Below are 21083 nucleotides of genomic sequence, written 5' to 3' on the forward strand. Positions count from 1 at the left end.
TCAGCCTCTGCTGGGCTCCATTCCCTTCCCGGCTCCCTCAGCCTCTCCTCGGCTCCATTCCCTTCCCAGCTCCCTCAGCTTCTCCCGGGGCTCCATTCCCTTCCCGGCTCCCTCAGCCTCTCCTGGGGCTCCATTCTCTCCCAGCTCCCTCAGCCTCTCCTGGGCTCCATTCCCTCCCCAGCTCCCTCAGCCTCTCCCGGGGCTCCATTCCCTCCCCAGCTCCCTCAGCCTCTCCCGGGCTCCATTCCCTTCCCAGCTCCCCCAGGATCCCCAGGATCAGCCGTGAGGAGGAGGCCGACGTGCTCGTGGTCTGCTCATCCTCCTCACAGGGTGTGGAGCAGCGCCTTGTTTTGCGTCAGTTACAGTCATTAATAAACCTCCCCACTTTTGCAAACACGTATTTTAGAAAGGTCTCTGCAGTACGTTTGGTTTTCACTCTTCTTTTCCTGTTATATTTTGGGGCTTCAGAGTCTGTAACTATCACCAAAATAGCGGGTTTTTAACGGAAATAAAGCATTTAATTGTGAGCTGTTTTATGTGCAGGTTCATGACTCAGCAGGGATCCTGGCTGTTTGGAAAGGACATTATTTATTATTTGCTTATTTGGAATAGTTCACCCTATTTTCCTGGCCCTTTGACAACCTCCCCTCCTATAACCATGTGCTGTACAATTCCTGAGATTTTAAAAACAATTTTACACGGAATAAAAAAATCTCACCACCCACCTGGAACAGACTTTGGAGCTGTGATAACAGAGCCAAAAAAAGTCCTAACCCAAATGCTGGTGCTCTACACCTCTGCAATGGCAAAAGCAATTTACAGCCACGGAATGCACTGGAGGTAAAAGGAATAGCAATAAAAGGAGAGCTGGAAAAGCTGACTGTGACCCTCGGCCTAGCCTGCAGTGAAATGCGGGGCTGGGTGGTGTTTGCAGGAGGCAAACAGCACTTTCCATTTCCCTGCCAGGTACCACCGTGTGCCAGAGGGGCTGGAAAGGAGCACAAACGACTCATGGAAGCAGCAGGTGTCAGCGCAGTGGAATTTGCCCTTTTTTTTTTTTTTTCCATGCACACACCCATCATTTATTGCTTTTAACGCACTCCAGTTTTCCAGGTTACCCTTTGATATTTCAAAAAGCTGGAGAGATTTGTACTTGCTCTCCTTACGCAGCTCAACCCGTTTTTAACCAATCCTTGATGTTTTTACGTGAGTGTTTTTGAGCTCGATAAGGACGAGCAGTGCCTTGTCCCCTCTGTTGCCAGGACACTGCTGGAAAATAGCATCAATCAATAATTGCTGCTTGAGTCATGATGAGACATTAACGAGCCTGCTTCTCCTGGAGCCTTTGGCCTGGAGCTCTGCAGGCCGTGCAAGCTCCTCTTCAAACCAGCCGTACACAAATGTAAACTGATTTTGTCTTTCCAGGTGTCTGATTGCAGTGAGAGATACCAAAGCTGAGCGGCAAAAAAAGGGAAAAAAGGAAACACCTCATGAAAAGCAAGTTTTGAATATCCCAAACTCTCTCCTCTGGTGGGCAGTGTCTTAATCCCCTCAGGATTTACACACTTGGCAGCAAATGTTTCCCAGAACAAAATACAAAACGTTTCTTAGAAAATTACTACAAATTACAGTGCGCAATTACCTTAACAGAGAAGAAAGGATTATTTTGGGAAAATAAGAATCTGTGGTGACAGAAAAATCTGATTTCCTTAAGAATGATGGGTGTAAGAAAGCAACGTCACAGGAGTACAGGCAGCAAAATATTTTGACATGAGCTGATACCTAAAAGTTTCTGCTGTCATATCAAATAGACGAGACTAAGATAATACAACTTAGATCAACTTATTGATCAATTTATTCATTAAATTCTAAAATCTCCAAAGTAACACATCAGTTGAAAGGTGTTAGTTTCTTTCTTTTTTTTTTTCTATCAAGCATTTAGGAGATTGACTTTAATTCTTCATGCTAAATGTGATAAATTAACTGAGAATCTGGAATTCCCTTCCACCTCAGTCATAAAAATCTGCATTATCAGCTGGAACAGGACTTCTGATGGCAAGCACAGCCCCCGCGTGTGTCAAGTACTGGGTTTGCATTGATAGAAAAGTTTGGTGCCAAAAAAAACTTGGCAATGGGAGTTATTCCAGCTGGATAAACAGTGTTTTGCACTGCCAAATTATAACTTGAAGAGAAATTCGTTAGATACCTTTATGAAAGATTTATAGAGACTCCAATTCCGGGCTCTGAATTAGCAGCTCAGAGGAGCAAGGAGGATTATTTGAAATCGTTCCCAGAGGGTGAGTTCTTTAAGCTCTTACTCACAGGTTTTGAAAGAGAAAAGAGGAACTGAGCAGTGGAGTCACACCCTGCAGTTTGCCCCGTGAATAACCGGGTGTGAAAGCAGGGCAGTCGGGATAGCTTGGCTGTGAATGCTTCTCTCTTTCAGCTCAACCGAGCCTTCACCTTCCACTCCCCCAGTCCCTCCCTGCCTTGGTTTCAGCGGAATTCCTCTCACTCATTTCTCATTTACTGCAGTGGAGGCGCAGCTGGCGACTGGCTTAAGGTATCGAGAAACGATTTAAACATTGTTCACGTATGAAAGCAGGTTTGTTTCAATTATTCTGTCATCTAGAACGTAAAATTCACTGTAGAACTGGAAAATTTCTGCGCTAAAAACCTCATACTCAAGGCACGACATTTGTTGCCTTTTGATTTCCCAGGAAATCTGCATTTTTGTGAGTGTTATACAGATTTTTTCAGAAGATTTAGGGCCTAAATGAATCCTGTTTCTCTCAGTTCATGAGTTTATGGACTCGAGGCTTCAGGTTTCCCATCACAACACACACAAATTGCTTCAACTTCCACCAAAGGTATTGGGAAAACAAGGAAGGAATACTCACCGTGTATTAGAATTAGTTTTTCCTACAGACTGATGTTCACCAGCTCACCTGTCTGCAACAGTAGTATTAATAGAAACAAATATACAAATATAGCATTTACTAACTGAGTATCAGGCTTGAAATCACTGAAGTTCAAACCTATTTTCCAGCACATTTAGACACACTGGTATTCCAGCGCTTTTCCGCACGTGGAATTTGATTTATTGGATCTTATCAAGGCCCACTGGGGCGTAGATCAGCAGCAATACCGACCTTTAAGGTGGATCCTTGGGCTTCTCTCTCTGCAGAGGCTGGGTGCGAGCAGCCTTAGCCCTTCCACAGGGTGTGTCCGTGCACAGGATGGCTGTGAGCAGCTGGAATTCCGTGAGAGCAGCTGGAATTCTGTGAGGGCAGCTGGAATTCCGTGTGGGCAGCGCCGGGGCGTGGGAGGACAGCGTTGCACTGCAGTGGTAATTGCCCCACAGTGTGACAGCCATGTGGTGACATCCCTGCTGCCTCGTGGCTGCCAGGGCAGGTGGTTTCTGCCGTGCCCCAGGTTTGACTCAGCGCCGCTGCTGACACCCGAAACCGTGAAGGTGTGACAGGAACAAACAGGCTGCTTCATGTCCCCGGTGGCACGGCCGGTCCTGGGCGGGTGACAAACCCTTCTGGCCACCTTTGGGAACGGGGAGAAACGCACAGCCAGCCTGGGTGACATCCCCTAGTGCGTCACCTGAGATCCCATCTGCCCCAGTGGAATGCTGGGGTTCCCAGCTGGGGTAGGAAAACTGGGAAAACAGCAGCTGGGAGAGATGATGGTGGGGATGGCCCAGGCTCCCAAACCCGCTGTGCTTCAGCGAGGGGCTCTTGCACACCACATCCTCCTGAAGGGGAAAGGCCTGAGCAGGGAACGTGCCTGGTTTGCCCTTGGGTGCCATCCCCTCCCGTGTCCTTGTGTGCAGGTGTGGGTGTCCCAGGTCTGTCCCCACGGAGCAGGTGAGCAGGGAACGTGCCTGGTTTGCCCTTGGGTGCCATCCCCTCCCGTGTCCGTGGGTGTCCCCACGGAGCAGGCCAGGGTGCTCAGCTGGAGCAGGTCACGGCAGAGCCACTGGCACACAGGGGACACAGGAGAACAGGCTGTATCCTGCAGGCTCACGTCAGGGACAGATATAGCTCCGGCTCTGCCAGGAGCACATTTGTCACTCTGACGAGACCCCTGAACTATTTTTAGAGCTTTCCTCATGAGTCTGCAGCTTTGTAGGACAGAAAAAGAAAGATGAGGCTGGCTTGGCTGGCCGGGCTTACCCAGCTCTTGAGGGGCAGGAGCTGAGGAGTGTGTGCCAGCAGGGACAAGGCACCTCCAGGAGCTGAGGAACATGGACATGGATGAGGCACCTCCCGGAGCTGAGGAACACGTGGATGAACCACCTCCCGGAGCTGAGGAACATGGACAAACCACCTGCAGGAGCTGAGGAACACGTGGACATGGACAAGGCACCTGCAGGAGCTGAGGAACACATGGACATGGATGAGCCACCTCCTGGAGCTGAGGAACACGTGGATGAACCACCTCCTGGAGCTGAGGAACATGGACAAGGCACCTGCAGGAGCTGAGGAACACATGGACATGGATGAGCCACCTCCCGGAGCTGAGGAACATGGACAAACCATCTCCAGGAGCTGAGGAATGCGTGGACATGGACAAGGCACCTGCAGGAGCTGAGGAACACATGGACATGGACAAGGCACCAAGTGCAGTGTCTGGTTCTGTCGTGACTGTGGCACTCAGCCTGCACAGCCCAGCATCACCTGTGCTCACCTGGGCCAGCAGGCTGAGCCCAGGTGAGCATTCCCAAGCTAAATCTGTTTAAGATGGAATAGCTTTCCCTAGGAATAGCCTTGTTGCTCAGGCTCAGGGCATGACTGTGGCACTCAGCCTGCACAGCCCAGCATCACCTGTGCTCACCTGGGCCAGCAGGCTGAGCCCAGGTGAGCATTCCCGAGCTAAATCTGTTTAAGGTGGAAGAGCTTTCCCCAGGAATAACCTCGCTGCTCAGGGCGTTGGGAGCCTTGGGGTGTTTCCTGCCCACCCAGACTGTGTTAGCAACGCTGGCACGGCCCAGAGGGACACCCCAGTGCCAGAGGGGGACACATCCCAGTGCCAGAGGGACGCACCCCAGTGCCAGAGGGACGCCCCAGTGCCCTTGCTGTGGGGCAGGAGCGCAGGTGCCTGTCCCGGGCAGGCTGCTGGCACAGCCTGGCTGTGAGCCCCGGAGGCCCCGTGTGAGCACACCCAGCCACATCCTGCTGCTAGGGCAGAGCTGTCACCAAACCCTCTGATGGGACCGTGGGGAAGGAAGCGCGCAGCAGCCCGCGGTGCCGGCAGGTGCTTCCCCCGCGCAGACACGGCGCTGCAGAGAGCTTCACCTCAAGGAAATACCGAGCGAACCTGTCACCGCTTTACCATCTGCACATTTGCATTTCCCGGCCCTGATCGGCGCGGCTGAGGGTGAGGCGAGGTCAGCAGGGCAGCGCCGTGCTCGGCCAGGGGAGCCAGGAGGGCTCCTGGGGGTTCAGATCTGCTCTGCAAGGGCTCCCACACCCTCTCCTGCTGGGGTTTTGTGGCCACATCTCACTGCTCTGCTCGTGAGGGAGAGCTCCTTTTGTGCATGAATGAAAAAAAGCTGCTTTAATATTAAACAAGCGGTTACTTCTGTCATCCAAGTGTTAAAATACCAGTTGGCAAAGCAAGGAGGGCACAGAGCAGAGCGGGGATAGAGATGTGCCAGATGTCAGCTGGCCCCTTCTGCCCCCGCAGGAGTGAATTCCTGTCATGGTCTGTGAGCCCTTCAAGCGTTTCTTCATGGCTTTGCAAGTTTGTTCTGCTTTTAAAGCATTTTCAAGTGTCTCCTTCACTTCAAGAGGTCTTTTATGCTATTTTTTTCCTCCTCAGAGAATGATTCACAGCAGAAAGATCAGGGCCATCAGGTCCTTGCCTCTTCATCTGCTGCTCTGACTTGACTTCTGCAGTTTCTGCGTGACCTCTGAGTCAGTGGCTGCAATAAAACATGAAATGCTGTCCTTGGGGGAGCAGGGCGGCGCAGAGAAGCAGCACAGCCTCGCTGAGGTGTGCACTGCACTGACACGGGTGAGCTCGGGAGGGCGTGGGGAAGGAATTCCCCCTGGCAGGGCCTGGCACAGGGTGCCCAGAGGAGCCGTGCCTTCCTCTGGAGCACCCTGGCACACTGCAGGTGTCCCTTTAAAGGCCCTTCCAAGCCAAACCCTTCCGTGGAAAAGCTCATATTGTACCTCAACTTCCAAGGATGTGAAACAGCCTTTAATTTTATATCTTTGTACTATTTTTTTTGACAGACTTCGCTGTAGTGGAGGGTTAACTAAAAGCCAAAACAGAATTCCATTAAGGATTTGCCGGTGGTGAATTTCACTGGCTTTGTTTAGCTCATATTGTACCTCAACTTCCAAGGATGTGAAACAGCCTTTAATTTTATATCTTTGTACTATTTTTTTGACAGACTTCGCTGTAGTGGAGGGTTAACTAAAAGCCAAAATAGAATTCCATTAAGGATTTGCCGGTTTGAGTAAGACGGCAGTCAGTATTCGTGGGCTTTCTCAAGGGGTTGTTTGCCATCTAGTGGGTTGTTGGGATTTTGCAGAAAAGCCTCAGGATGGTTATTTTTGTGTCACCCCCTCCGTCACGGGATGGGCAAAAGGAACACGAACAGCAAGAGCCTCCCCAGGAAAGGGAGGGAAAAATCAAAGTGAAACTACACGGGCAAGATTTTCCTTGCTGATGTAACAACAGCAATATTGAACACACCCAGATATTGCCAGCTGACAGCTCACGAGCCATTTGTAAACAGAATAAATTGGTTATTCGAAGTAATTAGTGATTAGTGTCATCAATAAGAGAAAATTGGCATTTCAGCACACAGAAGGTGTGCATTGCCAAGGTGTACTGGTGTGTAAATTTAGTCTGGGGTATCCATAGCTTAGAATATTTTCAGTTCCTGTTAGTTAAGGGAATTGCATGAAGGAATAAAATTAATTTTTTAAAATCATGTTAATAAATAATTTATGAGGATTGGGAAGACATTTTGTTTAAGGAGTGACAGAAATAGGGATTTCTGCCTTTATGAGCAAAATTGTCCCACAGTGTACAGTATCATAAATTAGAGTAAGGCTTGTCATTAATATAAATCTCCTTTTAGTCAACGTTATTGAGTAGTTCTGACACTCATTTTTGGAACAGATTAGAGTCTGAACTAGGGGATTCTTAAAGATGCTTTAGGCCTTCTCTAGTTTCTGAAAAGACTCACAATATAATTTTCTAGGATTTCCCTAAATTATTAAAAACATGGGGTTTGGCAAGTGTATGTAATAAAAAATGCTCAGCAATCTCTGTAAAGCCTTGTCCAAAATTCAGGTGAAAGAAATCCTGTATTAATAAATTACTGAGGAGTTTCTCGTGCAGGGCCCTGCACCCAGCAGGAGGCAGCACTTTACTGCAAAACAACCCAAAACTTCAAAACTTCTGTGTGTGACCTCAGCTAAAACTCAATTTTGAGGTGAATTAAACTGGAAAAAAGCATAATAACAGCCGCGGTCTGGTGCCTGTGTGCAGCAGCTTTGACAGAGGCTGTGCAGAGTCGGGAGTGGCTCCTGCACTTCTGGTCCTCCCCAGGCAGGGAAGGGAGGCCAGGGGGCTCAGCCCCTCCAGGGGGAGGGTGGAAGCTCAGGGCTCTTTTAGAAGGGAAATTCCACATTTCTCCTGCACTAGCTGCAAATAGGACTGTGCTAATACAGGGTGATGTCGGGTTCAAAATGTGTCAATTCTGATTTTGTGGCCCTTTTGTGCCTGCAGGTATGGCCAGGAGGGCTGGAAGAAAGGCTTCTGACCCTGTGGCGCAGCAGAACAAGACTTGTGGTGATTCTGCCCTCAAACCGTGCCAGAAACCTGATCTGGTGCCACAGAGGAACCCAGAAAGGATCAGCAAAATTCAGTTGTTCCCTTAAAGCCCATTTGCATAACTCTTTATCAAGAGAAAAGTCACAATTTACCATAATCACAATTTTTACTGCGCTGGAACTGAATAGAAAAGCTGGATGGCTCAGCCAGCTGAAAACGGAGCAGTTCTGGCTCTCCTGTGCTCACACCAAAATAACCAATTTGGGATTTCAGATGGGTGGATTTCACAGGCTGGGCTCCCCCAGTTATTGATTGCCCATCCCCTCTGTGTCTGGAGCAGAGCAAGGCTGTCCCCAAAGCTCTTGGCTCCTTTGGGTAACACCAAGCCCAGGTGCTGGACACTCACCTGCTTCCCCTGCAGGGAGGTGGGACCAGCTGGGACCTCCTGAACCCCAAACACGTGGATATGAGCAGACATCCTGCTCCTGGAACTCTTCTCAAGGAGTCCAAGACCACGCAGGCCACACCATGGCTTTCTCCAGGTCACCACCCAGCTGCCAGCACATCCAGGAGCTTCAGGGGTCAGAGACAAGCATGTTGTTCTTCTAGGTGGACATTTCCTGCTCCCTGTGGAACCAAAAATCTCCCCACCCAGCAGTCCTGAGCCTCAGTGTCCTCCTTCCATCAGCAAATGCTGCTCATCCTCTCCATGCCCACGTTATTTATCCCTCTGCCACCTGCACGTTACTGCCCAAACGCCTGCAGCTGGACCTCTGTCAGCATGGGAGCCAGGCACTCTCCTCTGTGCCCACCTCTCCAGGAGCTCAGAGAACCTCGTGTGCTCCGTGATTAATGGGGATGTTCCAGACAGCTCTGGCAAAGTCCAGCTGAGCACTCTGCAGGGCTGTTTTTCCCAAGCCAAGTTCTGGGATGCAGCGATGGCTGAGGGAGTGAGAGCTGTGTAACCTCACACATCAGCCCAAATAGAGGAAAGATGTCTCCATCAGGCCTGTCAGGGTTCAGGCTGCCCAAACAATCTGTGAGTGTTTAACAAGCTGCTGAAAACCACTGGTGGACAAAAGGCATTTCTGGCATTTTTGGATTTCGTGTCAAGCTGAGTTCTCTACCCCAAAATGTAATGATCAAAACAAGATGCCCCTCCCTGGACTTCTGCAGTGACCAGGCCCGGTGGGCACTGTGGCTGCAAAACAACATCAGCAACAGCCCAAAGGTGTTAGTGGACACGTGCTTCCATGATTTCCCTGGTGCTGGCATTGTCCTGCTCCCTGCTGGCTGGGACACAGAGGCACTTCATGGAACCAGCAGCTGTCCCTGGAAGTGTCCCAGACCAGGCTGGTCGAGCTTGGAGCACCCTGGGACAGTGCAAGCTGGGGACCAGGTGGTGTTTAAGGTCCCCTCCAAGCTGAACCATTCTGGGATTCTGTGACTCTCTGAGCTGAGGCACAGTCATGGACAGCTGGAAAAACAGACTCTGCTGCTGCCTAAACACCACCTGCACCGGAGCAAAGGATCCTCACACTCGTGTCCTTCAAAGCAAGAACAACACCCTGGTCACGAATGTTTTCCCTGGGGCTGGAGGCCCCGCAGCTCAGCCAGCCTGGGCTCTCTGGTCCCTGCTCTGCCCTGGACACGTGGCTGCTGTTTCCCCCAAGGAAAGCTGCTTCCAGCACAGGCAGCCCCGGAGCCTTTGCCGGGAGCGCTGTGGTGACGCAAAGTTATCCTTTACAAGCTCCCTACAAACAAAACCCTCTCACACACACATCTTTTCCACGAAGAGCTGCCAGTGAAAACTGGGGGATTTTGCTCCTAACCCCGAGGCATTGGCGTTGCTTCTGTCATCCTGGATTCTCAGTGACCTTTACCCACGCTCTGGGTGGTGGAACCACATCCAAGGCAGTGGCTGAGCAGTGCCCGGGGGTGGCCACGGAGCCCAAGGAGCCACCTGCTGTGGCACTGCCAGCAGAGGCATGGCCTGCCTGGGAAGGACCCCTCCGACCCAGCGACCCCATGCATCCCCTCCAGGACACACGGCCACCAAGGTCCACCCTGATTTTCCTGCTCAGGAGGAGCCGGAAGGGAAGGGCAGGGGCAGAGATCAGGAGGCAAATCTTGGCTCTCAAACAATAGCTATTGTGTAAATGTATTTTTACTTCTGTCCTAAAAAAAACCCCAAGTGATTTCGGTGTGTCCTGAAAATTGCAGTTACTTAAATGCCAGGATTTTTGTGGAATCATAAAAGGGTTTGGGTTGGAAGGGACCCAAAGACCATCTTGTTCCACAGGCAGGGCCATCTTTCTCTATGCCAGGTTTGTGCAAGCGCCACTGAACACTTCCAGGGCTGGGGAGTCGATATCCAGAGAAGATGGACACAACATTTATATTACAGTGTCCACATCTGTAGAAGCAAATAAACCTAAATCTTTTGATGTCCTGAAGCAGTGTGAGAGCTGTTAGGGCTGCCTGGGGAGTCTCCTGGAGGGGCTGGGACTGGGATCACTGGGGTGGGACAGAGACCCTGGGCTGGGCACTGGGGTCCCAGGTGGGGCCAGCCAGGGACATGCATGTCCTGGCAAAACCAACCCCAGCACAAACTGTTTTGAGAGTTCCAGGTCATTTCAGTGAAGCAGTCAAATGAATCAAGTCTGATTTTGTGTCTTTCTTTGCCTAATTAGACAATGGGGAGATTTATGGAATAATTGAGCCAACTCAATGTAGCTGTAATTTGACATCTAATTAATCAACGTCCTGCTCCTTCACAGGTGCAATATAAACCCCTCCTAACTGCTGCAGGCATGTCTCTATTGTTTCTCTGGAAAAAATCCCCAGTCCACCCCCATTTCTTGTTTGCTCCTGCCACTGGAGCACAGAAGCTGCAGGAATTGTGTCGCTGCCCCCAAACAGCAGAAGTGACCTTGCTGGGTGGTTCCATCCCCCAGGTCCCTCGGGATGGCCTCGGTGCAGGCTGCTGGAGGCACAGCTGCCTCCTGATGCTGCTAAAAGTTTGGGAAGCAGCTCTTCTCACCAAAACGCTGCTGGTGCCAAGCGGGGAGGTCTGTCAGTGGGGAGGGAGGGGTTGTGTTCCTGCAGCTGGCCGAGCCTGGGGAGTGCAGGAAGCTGCAAAGGTACCACCAGGACACGCAGTGATCCAAGGAAAACCCTGGCCCTATTAGAGTTAATAGGAGTTTTGCATTTGACCTCAGCAAGGTCAAGGATTTTACCCAAGGAGTATTAGTCATCAGCATCGGGATGAATTAGAGGACTTGTCAACAAGAAGCAGGCAAGGTTAGTCCCATGGGTGGCTGAGCTCGGAATTGGAACGGCTGGAAAAATAATGTCCAGCTTATTCCATTTATCCCCGTGCTGCCTGCGTGCAACACCTCAGCATTCCCTGCCTGCTCTGTTCCAGCCCATCAGACACGCTGGGGAACGCTTTGTTTGGGATGGAGCGGGGAATGTGGGGTAAAATTTCCTTGGGAAGCTTCCCGGAGCTGGGCTCAGCTCTCCCAAAGCAGCCCTGGGCAGGCAGGGAGCCTATGGCTCCCATTTCCAGGAAATCCCATCCAGCCTGAGTCCCCCTGGCAGCAGGGTCCAGCCCAGCAGATCCCTGGGACTGTGTGGATTGCAGAGCTGGAAGGCAGCGCTGCTCCCGCCCTGCCAGGGGACAGCTGCTCAGCTGCTCCCCTGCTCCGTGCCCCTGCACCAGGGGAGGTGACAAAGCCCGAGGTGTGGGCCAGCCCTTCCCTGCCAGAGCCCTGGGATCGTTCCCAGCTGAGCCCAGTTTTGGGTGCTCCTGAGGCCACGCTCTCACCCAGACTCGGATCCCTGAAGGATGCACGGGATGGGGCACAGGAGGCACGGGGACATCAGCTCCTCAGGAAAACACGGATTATTGTCCTTGCAGAAACCTGCTCGTGGGAGTGGGAGCCAATATTTGGCAGGATTTGTTTCCTAGAGAAGCAGTGCTGATCTGTGAAACTTGGAGGGTTTGGAAATTGCTCACATTCAGGAATGAGCAGGGCCAGATTTTGGGTTGGTTTAGGTTGAATCCTAAAGCTGGGTCTGTGCCCCCAGTGTGTGGAAGGGACTGGGAGTGCTGGTTTGCACTGGGAGCTCTCTTCCATGGCAGACTCCTGGAGCTGGGGGCTCTGAGGGGGTTGTTTGCATCCAGCCCTTTTTCCAGGATGTGCCCAAGGACCCTCAATGAGCTCTCAGTGCTGTCATTGCCAAGGACCAGGATGGTTCCTGCAAGGATGAGCAAAACAACAGAGAAAATACTGCACAATCAGAGCTACCAACGAGTTCCTGGTGGATATTTAAATCCAAAATGGTTTGGATACTTACATCTAAAGTGGTTCAGATATTTAAATCCAAATGTTGTGGATACTTAAATCTAAAGTGGTTTGGATATTTAAATGCAACATGTTTTGAATATTCAAATCCAAACTGTTCCGATACATGTTCTTTGAAAAAGAACCAACAAAAGCTATTTATACATTTGCTTGAGATGTTCCCTGCTCTCATTCTACACTGCATTGATGATCTCTGTGTTTCTCCTTTTAGGAGGGTGACTGGAAGAAGCTGCCAGCTGAATTTCTGTTTTATTTTCCTCCAAGTTTTAATTGAAGTCAGGAGAAGTGTGGCTGGGCTCCCTGTTTTAGGGAGCTGTTTCCTGGCATGGCAGCTGGGGTGCCTCTGGCTGCAGAGCAGAGCATTCCACATTGCTCCATCAGCCTGGGGTTGAAGGGAGGGCTGTGAGTGCCTGCTGACAAGCCTGGGGACAGCAGGGACACAGCTGTGCTGGTGCCACACACGAGGTGCAGCACGCTGGTGACACCGTGACATCAGTGACATCGTTCAGAGGTGGCAGGCTGAGGCTTGGCTCCGAGGGTAGGAAACCCAGAATATTTGGGGTGTAAAAGCTGCTTTTGATGGCCAACTCCCCGTTATCAGTGAACTCAGGGTGAATTGCAGGATGTGATTCTGGAACTCAAGGCAATTAATTCCAAGATCTCACTATGAATTGACTTCATTCCCCACAGACTCAGTGGTTTGTCCTGAGGGCAAGGTGAGGATTTGTTGGTTCAGGTATATCTCCAATATCTCCTTTCCTCATCTTCCAGATCTCCTGTGGAAATCTCCCATCGTGTGTCCATCCTCACCCTTGCCCTGCTGCTCTTCCCTATCTTCTGTGACTGAATTTGGCTTTAACAAGGTTCTTGTGATCACTTTGCCACATTCCACGACCTGACACCCATGTTTTAGTTGATACAAGGATTTTCAGGAATCTGAACATTTCACGTCTTTCCCAAGAGCTTTGGGAAGTCTGGAGCCAGTTTTGAGTATTTTTGGTGTTACTCCCCACCCTGCACTCCCTGTGCTGAGCCCACCTGTGGCCTCACCATCTTCCTGCAAGTCCCCTGGAGCACCACTGTCCCCTGGGGCCACCGTAATGGGAAGTGATTCAAAGTTATGGGGAAAGAAGGCAAGCAGGGGAACGCAGAGAGGCCCAGGAGTGCAGGCAGCCCAAGAGGAGAAAGCAAACAAGAGAAAGCAAACAGCCTTCTCAGTTCAGCCTGATTTCCCTTTCCCTGGCTGTGGCAGTTCCTTGCTCCAAGGCCCAGGGTTTCTCCCCAGAGGTTTGAGGGTGTTTGGGTGGATCAGGCTGAGAACCTCTCTGTGCAGCTGCCAGTCCTGTGAGGCCCAGGCAGCAGAGCTCAGGCAGAAATTGCTGCCTGGGCCTCACAGAAATTCATTTGGGTAAATGCTGCCAGGAGTTAATTTTTCCTCATCTAATTTGGGTAAATGCTGCCAGAAATTAATTTTCCCTCATTCTAATTTGGGTAAGTGCTCATTCCCAAGCACTGGCATCTCACCTGTTAGGATAACAAAGAGCAGAGCTCTGGCAGCCAGGGAGACAAACCCGGGAACACTCAGTGCTTGTGAGGGACCAGGCTCCAAGGACAAACATTTGCATTTCGTGGGACAACATTCCCAGCTTTGAGCCAGAAACCTGTGCAGCAGCCACAGCAAGGGAGCAGGAACCAAACCACCCTGGCAGATCCCTCAGGTCCCACTCCCTCCACTCCCTTTCCAGCCTCAGGCCATCCTCCTCCTCCTCACACTCTGCACAGCCAGACTGGGCAAGGCCAGCAACATCCCTGCTCCAGCCCTGCATCCACTGAGTGGAAGGTGCAGGAAAAAGCAGTTTTTGCTTCATTTTTCCACATTTCTGGCAACATTTTTTTGCAAAAGATATATTTTGCTAGGTCGGAAAATTTCAAGTTTTATTTCTACTCAGCCTTGAATGATCTCTGGGCTCATTTCTTCACTTGCAGATTTCTCATTCTTCCCCCCCTCCCCTTTTGCTTTTAGGCTACAGCACTTCCTCCACTTTGGAATAATTTGAAAGTAACAAAGAAAATCAAACAAACTGGGAATTTTCCAGATTTGCAGAAATTTTGAAAAGTTACAGAATGGAGAAGAGAATTAGGGGAAAAAAAAGGGAAAGTTTAAAAATTACATTCAATTATAAAGCAGAGCAAAAGCAGGAAAAAGGGAAAATCAAACCAGTTAAATATTTAAAATTATCCTCCAGCCATACAAAATCTTTCAAATTTCCCAATTTAAACCTGAAAGCAGCAGCAGGACACATACAAACAACAAAAGGATAAAGTCCACCAGGATTAAATAAGGCAAATTAACTTTGCACACCGAGCTGATTGAGGAAAGCAGCAAGTCCTCACTGCTGGCATTCTCTTGGCAGTGTCACAACCTGAGGCTGGGTGTCTCACCCCATTCCCTGGCTGCAGAAGCCCTGGATTCCCCATGGAGGCTGGCAGCTGCTCCGGGGGCAGTGTCCCCATGGAGGCGGGTGTCCCTCAGGCGCGGTGGCTGTGCAGGCAGCTCTCCCTGCCGCTGTGCCCACAGCTGGGGGTGGCCTGGTGGCCTGGTGGCCTGGTGGCCGTCCCGCGGGCGTTGGTGGCCTACAGGTAGGTGGTGGCCTCGCGGCTGTGGCGCTGGCGGGCCTGGGCCACGGCCACGTTGAGGCACTGCAGCCACTGCTCGGCGTTCTTCTCGTCCTTGGCCTTGAGCACGTAGCTCCTGCTGTCCGTGAAGATCTCGAAGGCCCGCGGCAGGCTCCGGTCCCGCCGCTTCTTGGGCAGCGCCTTGACGCTCTGCACCTTGCTCAGCTCGATGGGGCACTCGTCGGGGTCGTCCTTCTGCACACAGGGGACAGGCAGGGTCACCCGCCCAGGAACGCGGCCTCACAAACCGCCCTGGCTCCTGGCCAGCCTGGACAGGGCTGCGACACTGGGACGTGTCCCTGCCGTGGCACTGGGGGAGCTCTGAGGTCCCTTCCAGCCCAAACCACCCTGGGATTCTGTGAACTCCTCCTTCTTTGTGGAGATGTTCCCAGGTGTCACCAGCTGCTGCTGCCACATCCTGTGGCTGCCCTGTCCCTGGAAGTGTCCAAGGGGCTTGGAGCAGCCAGGGATAGTGGAAGGTGTCCCTGCCCTGGCAGGGGGATAGAATGAGATGGTCTTTATGTCCCCTGAAAACTGGGGACCCAGCAGTGACAGCTCCTGGGCAGCACTCTGGCTGCCCTTGCTGTCTCCTGCCATGCACTTTGTGAGGGGGAAAACCACCACAGGCAAAGCTGAGGGGTGACAGCCCCTGAGAAAACCAGAACAGGCAAAGTTGAGGGATGAAAGCCTCTGGGAACACCACCATGGGCAAAGCTGAGGGGTGAAAGCCTCTGGGAAGAGCAGAACAGGTAAAGCTGAGGGGTGACAGCCCCTGGGAAGAGCAGAACAGGCAAAGCTGAGGGATGAAAGCCTCTGGGAAAAGCAGAACAGGCAAAGCTGAGGGATGAAAGCCTCTGGGAAAAGCAGAACAGGCAAAGCTGAGGGGTGACAGCCTCTGTGAAGAGCGGAACAAATAAAGCTGAGGGATGAAAGCCTCTGGGAAGAGCAGAACAGGTAAAGCTGAGGGGTGCCAGCCCCTGGGAACAGCAGCACGGGCGAAGTTGAGGGGTGCCAGCCCCTGGGAACACCACCACGGGCGAAGCTGAGGGGTGCCAGCCCCTGGGAACAGCAGCACGGGCAGGTCTGAGGGCTGCAGCCCCGGGAGCAGGGCAGGGAGGGCTCAGGGCTGCTCTGGACTCACGGATTTGCCCTTGCGGAACAGCAGCTGGTTGCCAGCCAGGGTGAAGTAGCGCGTTTTCCACCTCTTGATGAACTTCCAGCGCACCTGCTTCTCCTTCAGCCTGCCCTCCATCAGGGGCTGCCCGTCCTGGTTGATGCCTGGGGAGGGGAGCACACGGCCAGGGTTGGTCCTGCCCTCCCTGTTCCCCAGCCACAGGCTCTGCCGTGCTGCAGGAAGGTTGTTCTGCCTTCCTCATTCTCCCAGCCTCCAGCATTCAGCTCTCACTCCAACAGACAGCTCAGCCATGTCCTGCTGGAGAGGCCAGACAGATGGAGCTGACAGCTCACACCCCTCTTCCATCTCTGCTATTCCCTCAGCCATCCCAAACTTCTCCCCACCACTGCACCTCCCAGCCCTGCAGTACCCATTTCTGGCCTTGGGCACTGCCAGGGATCCAGGGGCAGCCACAGCTGCTCTGGGCACCCTGTGCCAGGGCCTCCCACCATCCCAGGAGGAATTCCTTCCCAGGACCCCACCTAACCCTGCTCTCTGGCAGTTTAAAGCCCTGATATCTCCTGGGGTCCCTTTTTCCTTTCTCTTCTATCTTTCCATCGACGGCTGGGACACAAAGGACCAGCTAGAGCAGAGGGCAGTGCAGGCACAGGCAGTGTGAGCAGGGATGTTTTTGGATGGGGTGTTTGCCTTGGAGCCCATCCCAGCATCTGTCAGAGGGGCAGTGATCCCTGGCTGGCTGCTCTCCCAGCCCCCCTGTCCCTCCAGCACTGCTTTTCCTTGAAAGCCTTCACTGCCATCGGCAGCTCCCGAGCCCAGGGCTGCCCAAGTGCCACCCAAGGGAGTGCCAAAGGCTTTATGGCCTCCTGGGCACCCAGCGCCTGTCTGCAAGAGGGCAAACCAAGGCCAAGACAAGGCATCAGCTGTAGATAAAGGATGTGTCCTTCCCCCAGCGCTGTTTTCCTTGGCAGCGAGGCTGCCGGGGGTGCGGCGTGGACTCGTGCAATTTCCTCAGGAAAGACCATAAATATTTCTGTCTCTGCAGGCAGGGAGCGCTTGGAAGGAGATGGATGAATGAAAAGGGGGTTGGCAGAGCCTCAGTGCCGGGGGGAACTGCAGCTGTGACTGCCAGGGCAGGAGCAGGCCGTGCTCTGCTCCACGCAGCCCCTTCAGCCCTGATTCCACAGCTCTTCTGGATATTTTTGTGCCAGCACCAAACACAGCACCCAGCCTGGCGTGGGACAGAGTAAAGCACAGGGTTGCTTTTTCCCTGTATAAATACTGTCACTGCAAAAGGGGATACATTTCCCAGGAGGCTGGTTTGGGCTGCACCCTCTCCCCACAGGCTCTTTAGTGGGACAGAACCACGCTTTAGTGTCCCCTGTACTAAAAACTTTGTAATTTTGTTAAATATTGTTCCTTGCCTGGCTCCTGGTTCCACAGGAACGTCTTCAATCCCATTCCAGAGCCGTAGGAATACGTTTCAACCAAACTAAGAGGGGTAAAGCACAAAAGGCTCAGGGACCAGATGGTACCGAGATAGTTTGTGGTCAGGAGCACAACATGAGAAGGGAAGTGAATGTGCAATTTTGGCCTAAAGTGAATTTTAATGGCCAAAATCTTTCAAACCCAGGATCTGCTAAGAAATGTTGTAAGGAGCCAGTGGCTTTAGGCAGTGCTACCAGAGGATTTCTCCTGCGTATCCACAAAGGAGCCCGGGGGAGTTCTGGTGGCAGCTTCCAAAGTGGCCGTAATGAATCCGATGCCAGCGTGTCTGAGGGGCTGATTAGGAGAGAGATTCAAGCAAGATAAGAATAAAGCTCTTTTCCAATGTTTTTCTAAGTCCTTCTGCTTATTTTCCTTGCGGTTGACTTCACAGAATCCCAGAATAGCTCATCTGGAGTAGAGCTCGAGGGGTCTCTCCTCCAGCTCCCAGCAAGGTCACCCACGGGGTCAGACTGGGCTGCTCATGGATTTATCCACGTGGGACTTGAAAAATCTCCACAACATCTCTGGGCAAGCTGTGCCAGTGCTGATATCCTCACGGTGGGAAAGCTTTCACTCACAGGGAACAATTCCTGTCCAATATCCCCTCTAAATCTCTCCCCTTTCAGTTTGAAAAGGTCATGAAATATCCAAAGGTCTTGAAACACCTATTTTTTCTTAAATCATCTTAATATAGACACACTGACTCCAGTTTAACCCTAAGTAGTTCCTGTTGATGCGTCTGTTGGAATTTTCTACTTTCCATCTTGCTTTCTTTGCAGAACTACAACACATCCAGCTCTAAGTAGTTTGGGTACTGAATAAAAAGTTAAAAACCCTCCAAACTCTTCCAAGATGAACTTGAGACAGATAAAACCCAAAGCTTTAAATCTTGAATTTGATGAAACATAAAATCCTCCACAAGAATTCGTGAATGATCTCAGTGATAATAAACCCCTATGAACTTGAAAGAATGGAATGTGTGGCAGATAAATGCAATTAACCTCGGGGAATATGGATTCGCTCTCTTCCATTAATCACCACACTGGGTTTTGCTGAAAACCTGGAAGGAACACATCACTGGATGCCACTTTTTATGATTTTCCAGTGAGGATTAGAGCTGGGCTCCTTCATTTCTCTGGATAGCTGGCACTGCAGGAGGGGCATAAATGAATTCCCAAGTGAAGGTGGTGTTGGCTTTCCCAGGGAGCTGCAGTTTTCCAGAGGCATTCCCAAACACCCTCAGTTTTTCCCCAATCCCAAATCCTTGCCCATGGCTCCTCTGCAGCCCCCAGGGATCCCTGCCTGTCTTTGTGAGCTTCCAGAGGGGGGAAGGAGCTGGAATTCCCTCAATTCCCTCGTGGGCTCTCCGGTGGTTTTGTGGAATGTTTTGTGCAAGAGCTGGTGGAGCCGAGCTCCCAGTCCAGGGGGTTGTGCTGGAATGAGGCTCCCAGCAGGCAGCTTGTCCCAACAGGAGCAATCCTGGCGCTTTCCAGCACTCCAGGTGCCTGCTGCCTGTGCTGGAATGGAGCACAGGACACTGTGAGCTGCTGTTCCTCCCCTGAGCCAGGGCAGAGCAGCAGGGTTGTGGGAATGCTGCTCCTCAGGGGCAGGAAAAGCCAGTCCAGGGTGAGTGAACAGCACTTCTGGACAAGTGTGGTTGTACAAGATGTGCTTTGGCACCACAAGAATGCACGAGAAGGAGTCAAACTTTCTCCAGTTGTCACTGGAGCCACTGTGTGACTTTGCTTCAGCTTAACTGGTTCTTTCCACTCAGGATCAGCTTCCAGCCCCAAAATCCCTCCCAGCTACGGCCAAACAGGAATCACAAAAACATGGAATGGCAAACTTTCTCCAGTTGTCACTGGAGCCACTGTGTGACTTTGCTTCAGTTCTTTCCAGTCAGGATCAGCTTCCAGTCCCAAAATCCCTCCCAGCTACGGCCAAAAAGGAATCACAGAAACATGGAATGCTTTGGGCTGAAAAGGATCTTAAAAATCATCTCACCCCAGCCATGCCATGGCAGGGACACCTCCCACTGCCCCAGGTGCTCCAGCCCCAGTGTCCAGCCTGGCCTTGGGCACTGCCAGGGATCCAGGGCAGCCACAGCTGCTCTGGCAATCCCATCCCAAGGCAAGGCCAGGGCTTTAAGGCAGTGTTTGCCCAAGTCTGGAGGATAAATGGCATCTTGCACCACGGCATCCAAAAAATGCAACAAAACCCCACATGAAGCAAACCCAGCAGACAATAATAGAAAACAATTTTGCCTCTGAATTCCTTCTTCAACAGGAATTTGGTTGCTAAACAGAATTGCTGAGAGGAAGAAGTTGCTTTCTTGTCTCTCAACAAGTATTTCAGATTTCAAAGAGTCTTTCACCCTGGAATGAAAATAAAAGATATTTCACAGCCTTTAAATTCCTTACCAATTCAAGGAGACCTCCAAATCCTCCCTTGTGCCAGACCCTACAAACCCAGAGACCCTGCAGGGTTCTCCCACTCTGCCACGAGCCTTCCCAGCTGCCACAGCTCTGCAGCACCAATACAAAGGTGGAGTTGTCACTCCCTGCAAATTTTTATTCCACTGAGTTCCCTCTTCCACGCCACCTTCCTCAGCTTTCACATGACCCATTCAGGGAATTTATTTTCTTGGTTTTCTAAAGGCCTTTGGAGCTCAGAAGCAAATCATGATACTCACAATGAGCCTTTCTTACAAAAATTCTTTTAAAGTGAGACAAGGAGAGCAACTGCTGATGCACAGGACAGATACAGCCAGGAGAGCAGGAGTGAGGCAAGGCTGGACTGCTTAAATGTCTTTGGGAATTCAACCAAAGTTGCTTCATTAAGCTTTGACATTTTAAGCAAGAGTCTCATAGCTCAACATCCCTGACGTGATGGGGAAGGAGCTCTGTGGAAATGAAGATTTCACTGAGAGTAGGGTTTCTGTCCTGGTCCTGGAGTCCCAGGGGAAGGAGAAGATGCTCAGACAGCCATGGAATGAGCAGGGGCAGCGCAGCCTGCAGCAGCAGCTGGCCACTCCTGCAAGACTTCCTAAATTCGGGGTTGATGCAGGCTGAAGAGACAATAACTGTTAGAATAAATCTCTGAAACAGCCAATTATTCAAACACTTGGCCAGAACAGTCCAAATTCTTGGCCAGGACTGGTCAGACTTTTATGGAGTGGCAGAAAGCATCCGAGAACAAGACATTCCTCTGCCTGTCAGGGCACTGATCTGGCACTGCTGGCTGCTAGAGAGCTTCAAGAGCAGGGCTTATACCTGGGAAAAAGGCTGGGTTTCCCCATTTCCCACTCACCCTCTTTTCCAACACAGCTGAAGTATTTTGCCTTTAGAAGACTTGATCACCATGTCCCTAAGGGGGTGTGCACTGTGGAGTAAATTGTACTAAAGCAAATCATTCTGAGAGTGAAGGAAGCAGGAACCAGGTGTTGTTTCTGTGCCAGCGTGCCCTGACTTGTGGCACCTGGGTGGGCTCCAGAGGAGCTGGGATGTGTCCAGGAGGTGCCATCCTGTATCTGGACACTGGAGGGTGGGTGCAGAGCCCTCCCACTCCCCAGGGCTCAGTGATGGTGCAGATCTGGGGTTGTGTCCCTCTAA

General features: G+C 51.5%; 1 protein-coding gene and 1 long non-coding RNA gene across 7 annotated transcripts in view; both read right to left on the reverse strand.

Annotated features, from left to right (window-relative positions):
* Positions 1-1025: 1025 nt before the first annotated feature.
* Positions 1026-3825, reverse strand: LOC120504262. The gene is made up of 2 exons (XR_005627980.1): positions 3153-3825; positions 1026-1454 (listed from the first exon to the last, which is right to left on the reverse strand). It is a non-coding gene; the product is annotated as an uncharacterized LOC120504262 (long non-coding RNA).
* Positions 3826-5834: 2009 nt separating this feature from the next.
* Positions 5835-21083, reverse strand: part of VEPH1 (ventricular zone expressed PH domain containing 1) — a 68013-nt gene continuing 52764 nt past the window's right edge. For 5 of the 6 annotated variants that reach the window (XM_039713723.1, XM_039713721.1, XM_039713720.1 and 2 more), the window contains 2 exons: positions 15994-16130; positions 10593-15047 (listed from right to left, as the gene is read on the reverse strand). In XM_039713723.1, coding sequence (XP_039569657.1) covers positions 14811-15047; positions 15994-16130 — 374 coding nt within the window. In that variant the 3' untranslated portion in view covers positions 10593-14810. Of the gene's footprint in view, positions 5936-8212; positions 15048-15993; positions 16131-21083 lie in introns of those variants that run through there. The other variant, XR_005627994.1, reaches the window with a different exon arrangement.

This window comes from Passer montanus, unplaced genomic scaffold, assembly GCF_014805655.1.
Source record: "Passer montanus isolate IOZ18808 unplaced genomic scaffold, ASM1480565v1 scaffold29, whole genome shotgun sequence".
In the NCBI taxonomy this organism is placed as follows: domain Eukaryota; kingdom Metazoa; phylum Chordata; class Aves; order Passeriformes; family Passeridae; genus Passer; species Passer montanus.